General features: G+C 46.0%; 1 protein-coding gene across 1 annotated transcript; it reads left to right on the top strand.

Moving 5' to 3' along the window:
• The first annotated feature begins 11,449 nt into the window (after positions 1-11,449).
• On the top strand, positions 11,450-13,565 carry LOC125638376 (myb/SANT-like DNA-binding domain-containing protein 2). The gene is made up of 2 exons (XM_048854042.2): positions 11,450-12,334; positions 12,923-13,565. Exons 1-2 carry the CDS (start codon positions 11,752-11,754, stop codon positions 13,006-13,008), a joined length of 669 nt encoding a protein of 222 aa, XP_048709999.2. The 5' UTR covers positions 11,450-11,751; the 3' UTR covers positions 13,009-13,565.
• Positions 13,566-14,278: the final 713 nt, after the last annotated feature.

The raw sequence follows: 14,278 nt of genomic DNA, 5'->3' as shown, positions 1-14,278 counted from the left end.
CGTGATCACCTAATTTAAAACCATATAGCACATTCACAAGCAGGCCACATGCAACACTTCTGGCATTTCTTAACTTGTAAGCGATTGACTTTGCAAACTTAACATTCTTTTAACTTTAGTTTTTAGTTTAGTTTAGTTTTTGTATTTAATATACATATAAATCTTACACTCACATTTCTATGACCCGGATCCTGCATGGGGCTGGGTCTAGGCAGGACACCCAGGTGGATCTAATAGTAAGATCAGAGTTCTGCCCAAACACATACACACGTATGAATTGAGGCATCTAATACATAGGCATCACAAGAGTAAGCCAAAGAGCAAACAATATCATGGTTATGGACACCAAATATAAGGTTAGGTGTGTTTTGGTACAAATATTTGTCTTCAATATTTACATTGTAGGATTAAATTTTACTAGTGGGGTAGTTTAAAGACTATACAAATAATGGTTTGTGCAATAAATCAGAAGAGGCATAAATATGTATTAGTTTAGTGATAGACTCAGTGGATCATAGACTGAAGAGTAGATGCTTTGATCATTCCTTTTCTAAGGAATATGCTGTACATTCAGTCCTAAATAAATTTTGGCTTGGAAATTTAAATGCTGTGTAAGGTTTGTAATTTCACTTAAAGCTGAGAAGTCTGAAAGTGGTTTTCCCAAAGATAATTTTCAGCTTCAGTAAAAAAAAAAAAAAAAATCTGGAATTTTTTGTTGGGATGTTTTTAGAACTTACTTATCCCCTAGAAATTTATCTCTGTACAATAAACTAATTTCTCTATCAAAAATAGTTCAATATACTTTACACATGTGAAAGACTTTCACTTAATATTAGTATATAGATCTAAAAGAAAGAGCAACACACAAGAATCCCAGTTTATTCATATACCTTGAGTTTTGCAGTACTTCAACACAGCATAAGAGGATTTTAAAATTCCAGAAAAAGCCTCAAATAAATGGGAACTTTGCAACATAAAAATTTAATCAGCCCAGACACAATGTCTGCTCACGCACAACCTTTACCTTGATAATGATTAAAAACCAAGTGGCATTTTACTTAGGTCTCAAAAAGTCACCCAGGTTGTTTTTTGGTTTGGGGGTGGGGCTTTAGCAGCATTAGTATCAGTCACCTTTACTTGCAAACAGATTTGGGGCTTCAGGCAGTTGCCTTGCCCCTCATTTTCCTTCCTTTGATTCTAAGTAATTCTCTCATGGCTCAATGATCCAGTGATGTGAAATTGTCACTAGTAGCTGCATGTGCAAAGGAAATTGGGCTCCAGTCAGGGGTGAAAGTAACTGAGGACACTTACCAGTATGGGCTGGGGTGGCTCCAGCCCCTGGAAGGGGCGGGGCAGTCAGCATCCCCCAGCCATCCCTTCCAGGCTGCCTGGCTCACGCTGCCTGGGGCTCCCGTGTTGATTTAAAAGGCCCAGGGCTCTCAACGCCGCTACCGCAGCAGCAGCATTCGGAGCCCTGGGCCTTTTAAATCACCGGCAGCTGCTCCCTTTGCTCCCCTCCCCCCCACCGCCCATCAGCGGCCAGGGTGGGGACAAAAAGGGCAGGGACGTTAAAGCGCTGCAGGGTCCTTTGCCGCAGCAGTGCTTTAACATTGCTGCCCCTTCCCTCCCCCAGTCGGCAGCCCTGCTGGTACAGACCTACCAGCAGGGCCTCCAACGGGGGAGGCAAAAGGGGCAAGAACGGCAGCGCTTTAATGTGGGCTGGGTATGGGCCAGTGAGGTTCTTACTGGTACGCAGTAGTGGCCCATACCAGCTCACTTACACCCCTGGTTCCAGTTCTTCTACCTTCTCTACAACTGGCTGGCAAAAATCTATGCTGTGATCAGTTTAGCATCATATACACAACGCATAGCTCTATTTCTCAGAGAACACACTGCAAAGAAGGAGAAATATTTTCTATTTTATAGCTAGGAAAATGGAAGCCAGTCCTTGCTTACAGACAGCCTCCCAACCTGAAGCAAATACTCTCCAGCAACCACACACCACGCAACAAAAACACTAAGCCAGGAACCTGTCCTTGCAACAAAGCCCGATGCCAACTCTGGCCACATATTTATTCAAGTGACACCATCATAGGACCTAATCACATTAGCCACGCCATCAGAGGCTTGTTCACCTGCACATCTACCAATGTGATATGCCATCATGTGCCAGCAATGCCCCTCTGCCATGTACATTGCCCAAACCGGACAGTCTCTATGCAAAAGAATAAATGAACACAAATCTGACATCAGGAATCATAACATTCAAAAACCAGTAGGAGAACACTTCAACCTCTCTGGCCACTCAGTAACAGATTTAAGGGTGGCAATTTTGCAACAGAAAAGCTTCAAAAACAGACTCCAACAAGAAACTGCTGAGCTTGAATTAATATGCAAACTAGATACCATTAACTTGGGTTTGAATAGAGACTGGGAGTGGCTGGGTCATTACACATATTGAATCTATTTCCCTATGTTAAGTATCCTCACACCTTCTTGTCAACTGTTTAAATGCACCATCTTGATTATCACTACAAAAGTTTTTCTCTCCTGCTGATAATAGCTCAACTAATTAGCCTCTCACAGTTTGTATGGCAACTTCCAACTTATCTGTATATGTGTGTGTGTGTTATATATATAATCTTCTTACTATATGTTCCATTCTATGCATCCGATGAAGTGAGCTGTAGCCCATGAAAGCTTATGCTCTAATAAATGTTAGTCTCAAAGGCGCCACAAGTAGTCCTGTTCTTTCTGCAGAAAGGTTAAGTGACTTTTCCAAGACCCCAGAGTGAGTCAGAGAAATAGAACCCATGTCATGTTCTATCCAGTCTAGTCCTATTCACTGCTAATACAACTTACTAGGGAGTGTGTTTCAGCTTAACATTCTCAATATGCAGGAGCATTTACAATCTTTTAGAAGTAACATTGCATTCAACGAATTTGGAAAGAAGAGGGTTCAATGAGAGCATTGGTGGTCTTCCACAACCCGACCAGTCATCAATTTAAGAAACAAGGTGGGTGAGGTAAGATCTTTTATCGAGCCAACTTTTGTTTGTGAGAGAGAAACAAACTTACTCTAATATCCTGGGACCAATACAGCTGCAACAACACTGCATAGAATCAAGTTGACAGACAACTAATACCACTCTCCATGAAATTCCTTTAGCACAAAAGCAAAGTTACACCATGCAACCGTTACGGTAGCAACTAACCTTGAAAGTTCTCACCCCTCCCACTTAGAAAAGGCCACCAGGTAACGTATACATATAAATCTCTCTTCCAATTTTTCCAGTATTGGAACTTCCCTGGGGGAGCTTTGGTGTACAACACTAGCCAAATGAGAGGAAACTTCATCAACCGAAGACAGACTATTGTTACATGGCCTTATGGTCTGATTCTTGGTCAGCTAACACCAACCGGCAGTCCTCCTGGAATAATGAAAGCACATTAAACCCAAGGTCCTGGTCTGTTTATTGCTTGAAAAGAGCACAGATACCTCATCTCATGCTACTGGTGTTGCAATCACACTTTTTCCTCTCCAAGAGGCAAGAAGAGCAAATACACGTCTGAACTGCGTCTTAAATTACTTCAAGCCAAGGATCCTTCCGCTATCAGAGCGGCCACGTGCCCTTTGGGGGCTACCTGTTTGCAAGCTAAGAAAAGTTAATCTGCCAGAGTAGTAACTTTGTTATAGTACTATGTACAGGCAATTTGTGAATGTAGTCATACCACAGGTGAATATCAAGGCTTGGTAGCTACTGAGATGTAGAATAGTTAAGTAAAGTCATGCCTCAAATATTCTGCAGTGCTCCAGCATGTTCAGAAACTTTTCTCTTTACATGTATCAGTGCTGTTGCTTACTGTGCAATGCAATTAAAGTACAAGATATCCAAAGTACAGTACACCTACCTCCCCAAGTTCTCTCTTCCCCTCCCCCTACCCCAATCACTTTATAGTAGGGTTGTAACAAAATTTGACTTTATCCAATCAAATTATAGTAAAACAGAGTCTGCTGTGCAGCCGAGTAGTTTTTCAAATATCTGTTAGTGACACATTGTCTGTATTGCAACATGAGTCTCTCATAAAGCATTTCCCTCTCAGTCTGAGGTAAATGCTGTGTCCCCAGAGTGCATGCTCTCACTTAGGGCATGACCAAGTGATGAGGAATCCATTAATGTTTTCCCTTCTAAACAAAAATGTTTGCTTACAATCCCAAGCAAAGCTCTGCTCCTGTAACAAACTCCATGTTAGCTCATTACTTTGCAAACAGTCTTGTTTTAAACTGCCTGTAAACTGGCAGCCTTACTCACCAGCCTGGGGAATTATCAGCATCATCCTCAATCAGTCTTTAGCCCCTGCCACTGAGCTCCATTTGCTGTCCAAACCACCACAAACTCACAAAGGAAAACAAAACTTCCAGTTGGGCTTTCTGCCCAGCCATAACTCCCAAGGTTTCCCACCTAGCTTGTGAACTACCACAAGCAACTCTCCCTTTCTGCAGTCTTCCTCCCAACCCCTTTTCTGAAGCTCCTTATAGGGAACACCTGTTCCCCAACTCTACTTCTCAGTAGCTCTGATCAGTAACCAGGGCTGGCTGGCCCTAAGCCTCTGGCCCTTAAAGGGGCAGGCCACCCTGCTACTCTGCCCTTTGCTGGAAAATTTGTATTTGTTCTTGAAAATATATAGAGGACTGTATAGCACATTGATCAACATATAAAATTTAAAAAGGGAATGAGAACCAAGACCTTGCAAGTCAGGGGGAAGAATGGAAGTCCACATGTTGTCTGCCCTGGAGCAATTCTTGAAAATCTCTGTTAGTCGGTGCAAATTAAACCATTCCATTTTTTAAAAATTGTTTTTCAGATGTATTTTTATGAGATCCAGGGATAATTAAGCAGTAGCCACAGAGGATCAGGGAAGATCCTTTAGAGAAAACAAGATTGGACCAGGCAGCTTTCCCTTAAATTTGGTGTCTGAATTCTACCAAGGGGATCCCTGGAACCCCCTTGAACACATTACTGATAGCTAATGCCAAATGAGGGGCAGGCACTGCTCTCTCCCCATGGTAACTATGATATGCCTGGTTTAATCACTTTTGCCCCACTTCCTCCTGACCTGTTATGTCAGTATGTAGGACAGAAGGGGGTATTGTAAGGAGATTTTGCTGCTTCAAGTCTCTCCCCAAAGCACCATTCTCTTCGTACCAGACCAGACGCAGAGACTGGCAGGCCCCTTACCCCACTATTTCTACTCCCTCTCCCACCCACGGTGGGATTCACTAGGGATTCTTAGCTGCCTAACTTCCACTTTAGGTGCCTACGTCCAAAATTTAGATTCTCAAAACCCCCACTCAGCTGCTGCCTAACACTGAAAGCACTTAAGTTTCCACTGGCAAAATCACCTAGATGCATACATTTCTGCCATTGTGCATGTATTAAGCTGCCTCAGTCATGATGGCACAAAGCCGCTCAGCACCTCTCACGCACCTAGGCCCCAGCAGGATTCACAAACTAGGCATTCCCTTGCTAATCTTACCTGCCGAGCCCAAACATGCCCCAAGACGTGCTCAGAGGCTGCCTTGGAGCATGTTTACAAAACGCATTTGGACGAAGACCTTGTTTTAGATGCAATAGCCCAGTGGTTAAAGCACTCGCCCAGAATGTAGAAGACCTAGGTTCAAATACCTCCTCTACCTGAGAAGAGCAGCAACTTGAATCCAGGTTTCCTATCTCACAGGTGAGTGCTGTACCCACTGAACTGTGGAGTATTTCTTACTTGTGCTCTCTGTCTCTCATGCAATGAATAATTAAGTATTTTACTCAGAGTGGAAGAGATCCAACAGAAGATACCCACAGTATCATATAGCAGTGATTAAGGAACTCTCTGGAGACAGCTGTGTCCAAGTCCCTGCTCCTCTCCAGCAGAAGGGGAATTTGAATCTGGTTCTCCCACAGCCTGGATGAGGGTGCTAATCACATGGGTATTGTGTTGAAGTGAGTGCTTAGACCCTGTCTTTAGCCTATGCTAACAAAAGCAGCATAGACATTTGGATTATACATATATTCAATTGTATACTCTGTAGTTATTAGAGAGAGATTGACTTTGGGTAGCATTTTCAAAAGCAACTAAGTGACTTAGGAACCTACGTTTCATTTTCAGAAGTAATTTAGGAGCCTAAATTATATTGAAAGTCAATATGCCTAAGTCATTTTTGAAAAATGAGACTATCTTCTGAATCACTTAGGCCTTCCAATGCAGGAGTGGGCAAACTACGGCCTGTGGGCCGGATCCAGCCTGTCAGGGCTTTGGATCCGGCCGGCGGGATTGCCCCCTGTGGTGCCGCAGGCCCCACACTGCTCTCAGAAGCAGCCGGCACCACGTTCCTGTGGCCCAGGGGGCAGAGGGCTCCTTGCGTTGCCCTTGCCTTCAGGCACCACCCCCCGCAGCTCCAGCAGCAGCGCGGCTTGGGGCCAGGGCAGGTATGTAGGGAACCTGCCCTGGCCCCAGTGCACGCCGCTGCCACCCTGGAAGCTGCTTTAGGTAAGCGGCACCGGGCCGGAGCCCGAACCCCTTCTGCACCCCGCCCCTCAACTCCCTGCCCTAAGCCCCCTGACTGCACCTCACACCCCAACTCTCTGCTTGAGCCCCCTGCTGAACCCTGTACCCAACTCCCTGCCCTGAGCCCGATTGTACCCCACACCCCTCCTGCACCCCTTCCCTGAGCCCCCTCCTGCACTCCGCACCCCTCCTGCACCCCAACCCCCTTCCCTGAGCCCCCTCATATACCCCGCACCCCTCCCCTGTCCCAATCCCTTGCCCTGAGCCCGTTCCTGTTCACTGCACCCCCTCCCACACCCTACACTCCCTCATGCACCCCAACCCCTTGCCCCGGCCCTGCATACAATTTCCCCACCCAGATGTGGCCCTCAGCCCAAAAAGTTTGCCCACCCCTGTTCTAATGCCTAAATACCTTTAAAAATCTGGGCCTTAGGGTCTTAAGTCCCTTAGATGGTTTTGAAAATTCCATCCTTAGCAAAGGCTGTTTTATATACAATACAAAGCAATTTGTCCGACACATCAAACTAGTAGTTGCATGAACAGTGGAAAATGGTTTTGTTTTTACATGCTTATCAAGTGCTAAGGTACTGCTCCCCTTCTACTAGGTCTCCTGTTTTTACTGAGCCTAACCACAGTCTGGCACTCAACCTCTTTATAAATGTGGGCTGGAGAAAACAAAAAAGGACAGTACAGTATGTGAAGCCATATGAAAAAAGTAGATGATACAAAAGGCAACTTAAAAGATCATTCTACTTTCTTTATTTCTTATTGTTCTACACATGACATATATTACAGTTCTCCTGCTTTATAGGACATTGCATGCAAAGTCAAAGTGATATGTGATGTATTGTCACTAGCTGATACATTTAACTTGGAACTGGTGACTTCTAGCATTTGCATGAGTTTAAGTGCAGCACAAAATTTCTCATTCATGACAAAAGGTCACACGCTCCAAGGCAAAGTCCTTTAAATAAAAAATAATGTACAAGGATCAAACATTTACATTGGAAGGGATCTTTAGCAGGTTCTCACCTTAGTAGTTTAGTCAGAGATGTGACAATCAGTATGTCGGAAAACTAAACAATTTCCCTACAATATGGACTCTTTATCAACATGGGAATCATATTCAATGTACACAAAAGCCAAGTAATATCCCCACCTTGTAAGTGCACAGATACGGAGCCATTGAGTACGTGGGTGCATAAGGGAATCCATGACTGCACATCATGGCAATGTCCACAGACTGGACTTCTTGTCATCAAATATGCTCCTTTGTTTCAGGCAGGATTTTAATTCTAGCTGGGTTGTTTTGATGTTGTGGTTATGTTCCAGTGTAAACTTGGTTTCCTATAACAACATGAGGGGTGAGGGAAAGAAAGAGGTGTAATAATAAATACTATAATTATAGCACTTACATAAGTGCTTCTGAGTTTTGAAAATATTTTACAAACACTGGGCCCAGTCCTGCATGGTACTGAACATGCTTAGTTTCTGTTAACTTTAACAGAGCATATGGGGCTCATTCTCCACAGTCAGTCCCTCTGCTTTTACATGGACAGGACACTAACGGTGTCTCTCTCCTGAGGAGGAAGGCATAGAAGAAGAGACTTGCCACTACTGTAGCATCATTCTTCTGCCTTCATAGAACGATATGGAAGGCATACTGCATGGAGTTCCATGGAGATGGGGCTCTGCAAAGTTTGTGGGTAGGTTTGGGAATAGGAGGAGCCATTCTCTGCAGAATTTCCCCCTCCCTAGGCACAGGGGTGGGGGCTGTCCAGAGGAGCTAGTGGGGGCGGCGGTGATAGTATATAGCACCATCAGGAAACAGCAGCCTCTTTGTGGGAGTGGGACTTCCCTTCCTCATTGTTTCCAATACCAGAAGGACTGGAAAGTCACTCTACCTGTTTCCTCTGTGCAGACTCCTCAACACCTCTATGCAAGAAACATCACAAGTTTCACAGACCCTTGCACAAAACTAGTCCTCAACAGTGCTATGAGGTAGATAAGTATTATTATTGAAAGCAGTAGCAATTACTACTCGTACAGTGGTAATAATTAGTAGTAAAAGTGAAATCTAGCAGATTTCTTCTGACTGATTGCCAAGGTTAACAACATTGTTAACAGTGAAGGTTTCAAAACTGGAAGTTGCTCTTGTAACATCTATTCTGCCATGCAAAGAAAGAAAAATGATGAAGTCCATATATTCTGCCATGCAAAGAAAGAAAGGCAGAATGCTGAGACTGGGCTCTGTTGTGTTTTCAGTTGACAAAGGGGAATGTACAGTTTTGGAGACCTCCTCCTGTTTTGACTCATGGTTGAGAATATCTTGAATGGTCCCTTGAAATATGTTAACTCCTTATGCTAAACAATCTGTTCTACCTTGTGTTTAGCAGTGACACTGGGTACATTTTCCAGACCTGAAGAAGAGCTCTGTGTAAGCTCAGAAACTTGGCTCTCTGACCAACAGAAGTTGGTCCAATAAAAGATATTACCTCACCCACATTGTCTCTCTAGTGTCCTGGGACCAACACAGCTACAACTATGTTGCATACAACTAGATCATGTGTTCTTTTCAGCCAAAGGGAAATCCAAGAATAAGTCCCTTCTCTTCAGAGCTACAGGATCTGAGTAAGCTAAGAGGGCTTTGGATTTATTTTTGTTTTGGTAATTGAAGTGCATGATGTAATTTTTAAAAATATAAAATGCATTAGTCTGAATTTGAAAGAATTGAGAAGCTATTGTAATGAGTAATATAGAAATGCCTACACATTAATATTAAAATCTAATTCAAGTACAATTATATTAAAATATAATTTTCAGTGCCTCCCTGAGACGTATGGAAGGTTAAGGTGCTGGACTGAGATAAAAGAGATCTGGGGTCAGTTCTCAGCTCTGCCAGAGACCTCTTGGGTGAATTTGATCAAGTCACTTAGGGCCCAATTCTATGAATACTTGCCCATGGGAGTAGCCTTGCTCATACTCTGTGCCTCAGTTCCTTGTCTGTCAGATGGGGATAACAGTACTTCCTTTTACCCACACTTTGTCTCTCTTGTCTGTTTAGACTCTAAATACCTTGGGAACTGACTCTTACTATGTATATGTACAGCACTCAGCACAACGGGGACCCCATTTTGGTTGGGGGTCTCTTGGTCCATTAGTTATACAAAATAAATAGCTGAATTTTCTCTGAGACCCTTCAACTGTCCAACTTTGTAAAACTTTCAGCAAAGGGACTCTGCTCTCCAGTCTCATGATCAATATATTGGTCTGTGCCTGGACATGCAGAAGTGTTGAAAGAGAGAGTGCAAGGTGTCCCCCGGTTTCCTTGTGCTAATGTGCTCCCAGCTGGAGTCCCTGTGCTTCCCAAAAAGGGTGGGAGGATGCAGGGCTATAGTTGGCTAAGTGCAGAATAGAGCACATACTATAGAGGTCTTTTAAGCTGCGGTGCAGTGAGCATGCTCCCCCTATGTGCTCGGGAGCTCTGGGAGACATTGTGCTTCCTGGAGTTCCTGCTGCTGCTGCAGTGAGACTCCATGCTGCCTCCATGGCTTAATATCACAATCCAACCCAATGTCTTTTTATTAGCGCTACAAAGGGAAACTGGACTGAAATGTAACATTGCCCAGCATCGCACATACTCTGTACACACCGAACAAGTTCAATGTTTGTCTATACGCAAGAAAGAGCATAAAGAGGTCACCCAATCAGCTACTGACATGCCTGGATCAAGCAAATTCTGCTTCTAATGGATTGAATTTCATCATGAAATGGTAACCTGGTTATCTTTGGCAGAAATTACCCTAATTTAACAGCAGTATTATTTAAGTGGTTACATACAGATCAGAGTGCTGAAAGACCAACCAGGAATTAGAAGGGGGCGGGGGAAAATGAGTGGTATGTGGTACTTTTTCCTGTTTCTAATAGTCTGTAACCATGTCATTTAGTTTAATTACCTGAAGTAATTAAGTGAGGAGAAAGGAAAAATAAGTCATTTAACCAAATACATGAAGGTACCAAGTCCATATGAGGAAAAGGAATCACTATAATAGCAAAGGTGGACTGACAGGGGAGGCCAGAAGGATTCCTATTGTAAGGGGACTGCTGCCCCCTTACTAACATTCAGTGGGGGTGTCTTAGTTGCTAGCTCCCAGTACTAAAAAGGGGGAACAGTCAATGGGGAATCAGGACCCTGAGACTGACAGCCCCCAGGAACAATGGGGAGAGGCCAATGCTCCAGCTCAGCCTGAATGACAGGGTGGGCAGGCTAATCAGGGAGTCAGGAGGCCAGGGAGGTCCCATCCTCCATGTGAGCTGGAATTGACTGGGTCAGACAGAGTGGGGCCGAGCTAAGGAGAAAGCAGGGGCCCGAGCTGAGCTGGGGAGCTATGTTGCAGCCCCAAAGCCAGAGGCACAGCCCAGAGAGAGCAGACTTGCCCTGGGAGCAAAGCTGCAGCAACCAGAGCCAGAGGGGCCAGAAAAGCAGCCCACAAAGCAGGTCAGTGCTGGGAGCAGAGTCACAGAAGCAGCCTGCAGAGCAGACCTGTCCTGGGAGCAGAGCTGTAGCAAGCAGAGGCAGAGGGGCCAAAGAAGCAGCCCAGGGAGCTGGAGGCAGAGCAGCAGCAGCAGCGCTGAGACAGAGTGGTGGAGCTGGGGCTGGAGCAGTCCGGAGCTGGGTGCGGTGAGCAGCTGGGGAGAGCGAGGGGGACCCTGGGCAGCGGGCCCAGCACAGGGAGACAGCTCAGCCAAGATGCTCTGCAGGCCAGGCTTGGATCATAACCCCGACAGGGCAGTGGCAACACTGGGAAGAAGGGTCCTCCCACTTAGAGTCTGAGCCCTGGTCTACACTAGGACTTTAGGTCGAATTTAGCAATGTTAAATCGATGTAAACCTGCACCCGTCCACACAATGAAGCCCTTTATTTCGACTTAAAGGGCTCTTAAAATCGATTTCCTTACTCCACCCCTGACAAGTGGATTAGCGCTTAAATCGACGTTGCCGACTCGAATTTGGGGTACTGTGGACACAATTCGATGGTATTGGCCTCCGGGAGCTATCCCAGAGTGCTCCATTATGACCGCTCTGGACAGCACTCTCAACTCAGATGCACTGGCCAGGTAGACAGGAAAAGAACCGCGAACTTTTGAATCTCATTTCCTGTTTGGCCAGCGTGGCAAGCTGCAGGTGACCATGCAGAGCTCATCAGCACAGGTGACCATGATGGAGTCCCAGAATCGCAAAAGAGCTCCAGCATGGACCGAACGGGAGGTACGGGATCTGATCGCTGTTTGGGGAGAGGAATCCGTGCTATCAGAACTCCATTCCAGTTTTCGAAATGCCAAAACCTTTGTGAAAATCTCCCAGGGCATGAAGGACAGAGGCCATAACAGGGACCCGAAGCAGTGCCACGTGAAACTGAAGGAGCTGAGGCAAGCCTACCAGAAAACCAGAGAGGCGAACAGCCGCTCTGGGTCAGAGCCCCAAACATGCCGCTTCTATGATGAGCTGCATGCCATTTTAGGGGGTTCAGCCACCACTACCCCAGCCGTGTTGTTTGACTCCTTCAATGGAGATGGAGGCAATATGGAAGCTGGTTTTGGGGACGAAGATGATGATGAGGAGGAGGAGGTTGTAGATAGCTCACAGCAAGCAAGCGGAGAAACCGGTTTTCCTGACAGCCAGGAACTGTTTCTCACCCTAGACCTGGAGCCAGTACCCCCCGAACCCACCCAAGGCTGCCTCCTGGACCCAGCAGGCGGAGAAGGGACCTCTGGTGAGTGTACCTTTTAAAATACTATACATGGTTTAAAAGCAAGCATGTGAAAGGATTACTTTGCCCTGGCATTTGCGGTTCTCCTAGATGTAGTCCTAAAGCCTTTGCAAAAGGTTTCTGGGGAGGGCAGCCTTATTGCGTCCTTCATGGTAGGACGCTTTACCACTCCAGGCCAGTAACACGTACTCGGGAATCATTGTAGAACAAAGCATTGCAGTGTATATTTGCTGGCATTCAAACAACATCCGTTCTTTATCTCTCTGTGTTATCCTCAGGAGAGTGAGACCTAATTCATGGTCACCTGGTTGAAATAGAGTGGTTTTCTTCAGGGGACACTCAGAGGAGCCCATTCCTGCTGGGCTGTTTGCCTGTGGCTAAACAGAAATGTTCCCCGCTGTTAGCCACAGGGAGGGGGGAAGGTTGAGGGGGTAGTCACGCGGTGGGAGGAGGCAAAATGCGACCTTGTAACGAAAGCACATGTGCTATGTATGTAATGTTAACAGCAAGGTTTACCCTGAAAGAGTGTAGCCACTGTTTTATAAAATGTGTCTTTTTAAATACCGCTGTCCCTTTTTTTTTCTCCACCAGCTGCATGTGTTTCAATGATCACAGGATCTTCTCCTTCCCAGAGGCTAGTGAAGCCTAGAAAGAAAAAAAAAACGCACTCGCGATGAAATGTTCTCCGAGCTCATGCTGTCCTCCCACACTGACAGAGCACAGACGAATGCGTGGAGGCAAATAATGTCAGAGTGCAGGAAAGCACAAAATGACCGGGACGAGAGGTGGCGGGCTGAAGAGAGTAAGTGGCAGGCTGAAGACAGGGCTGAAGCTCAAATGTGGTGGCAGCGTGATGAGAGGAGGCAGGATTCAATGCTGAGGCTGCAGCAGGACCAAACCAGTATGCTCCAGTGTATGGTTGAGCTGCAGCAAAGGCAGCTGGAGCACAGACTGCCACTGCAGCCCCTCTGTAACCAACCGCCCTCCTCCCCAAGTTCCATAGCCTCCACACCCAGACGCCCAAGAACGCGGTGGGGGGGCCTCCGGCCAACCAGCCACTCCACCGCAGAGGATTGCCCAAAAAAAAGAAGGCTGTCATTCAATAAATTTTAAAGTTGTAAACTTTTAAAGTGCTGTGCTTAAAGTGCTGTGTGGCATTTTCCTTCCCTCCTCCACCACCCCTCCTGGGCTACCTTGGTAGTCATCCCCCTATTTGTGTGATGAATGAATAAAGAATGCATGAATGTGAAGCAACAATGACTTTATTGCCTCTGCAAGCAGTGACTGAAGGGAGGAGGGGCGGGTGGTTAGCTTACAGGGAAGTAGAGTGAACCAAGGGGCAGGGGGTTTCATCAAGGAGAAACAAACAGAACTTTCACACCGTAGCCTGGCCAGTCATGAAACTGGTTTTCAAAGCTTCTCTGATGCGTACCGCGCCCTCCTGTGCTCTTCTAACCGCCCTGGTGTCTGGCTGCGCGTAACCAGCAGCCAGGTGATTTGCCTCAACCTCCCACCCCGCCATAAACGTCTCCCCCTTACTCTCACAGATACTGTGGAGCACACAGCAAGCAGTAATAACAGTGGTTTCGCTGAGGTCTAAGCGAGTCAGTAAACTGCGCCAGCGCGCCTTTAAATGTCCAAATGCACATTCTACCACCATTCTGCACTTGCTCAGCCTGTAGTTGAACAGCTCCTGACTACTGTCCAGGCTGCCTGTGTACGGCTTCATGAGCCATGGCATTAAGGGGTAGGCTGGGTCCCCAACGATACATATAGGCATTTCAACATCCCCAACAGTTATTTTCTGGTCTGGGAATAAAGTCCCTTCCTGCAGCTTTTGAAACAGACCAGAGTTCCTGAAGATGCAAGCATCATGCACCTTTCCCGGCCATCCCACGTTGATGTTGGTGAAACGTCCCTTGTGATCCACCAGAGCTTGCAGCACTA

This window comes from Caretta caretta, chromosome 6 (assembly GCF_965140235.1).
Source record: "Caretta caretta isolate rCarCar2 chromosome 6, rCarCar1.hap1, whole genome shotgun sequence".
NCBI lineage: Eukaryota > Metazoa > Chordata > Testudines > Cheloniidae > Caretta > Caretta caretta.
Note: the sequence above shows the minus strand (reverse complement) of the source record. Positions and strands in the feature narration are given on the sequence as shown.

What these genes read in the sequence shown, in the direction of transcription:
- LOC125638376 (XM_048854042.2), top strand. Translation starts at nt 11,752, where the DNA reads ATGCAGAGCTCATCAGCACAGGTGACCATGATGGAGTCCCAGAATCGC. An exon ending in AGGCGGAGAAGGGACCTCTG is followed by an intron (nt 12,335 to 12,922) that starts GTGAGTGTACCT and finishes TTTCTCCACCAG; the next exon opens with CTGCATGTGTTTCAATGATC.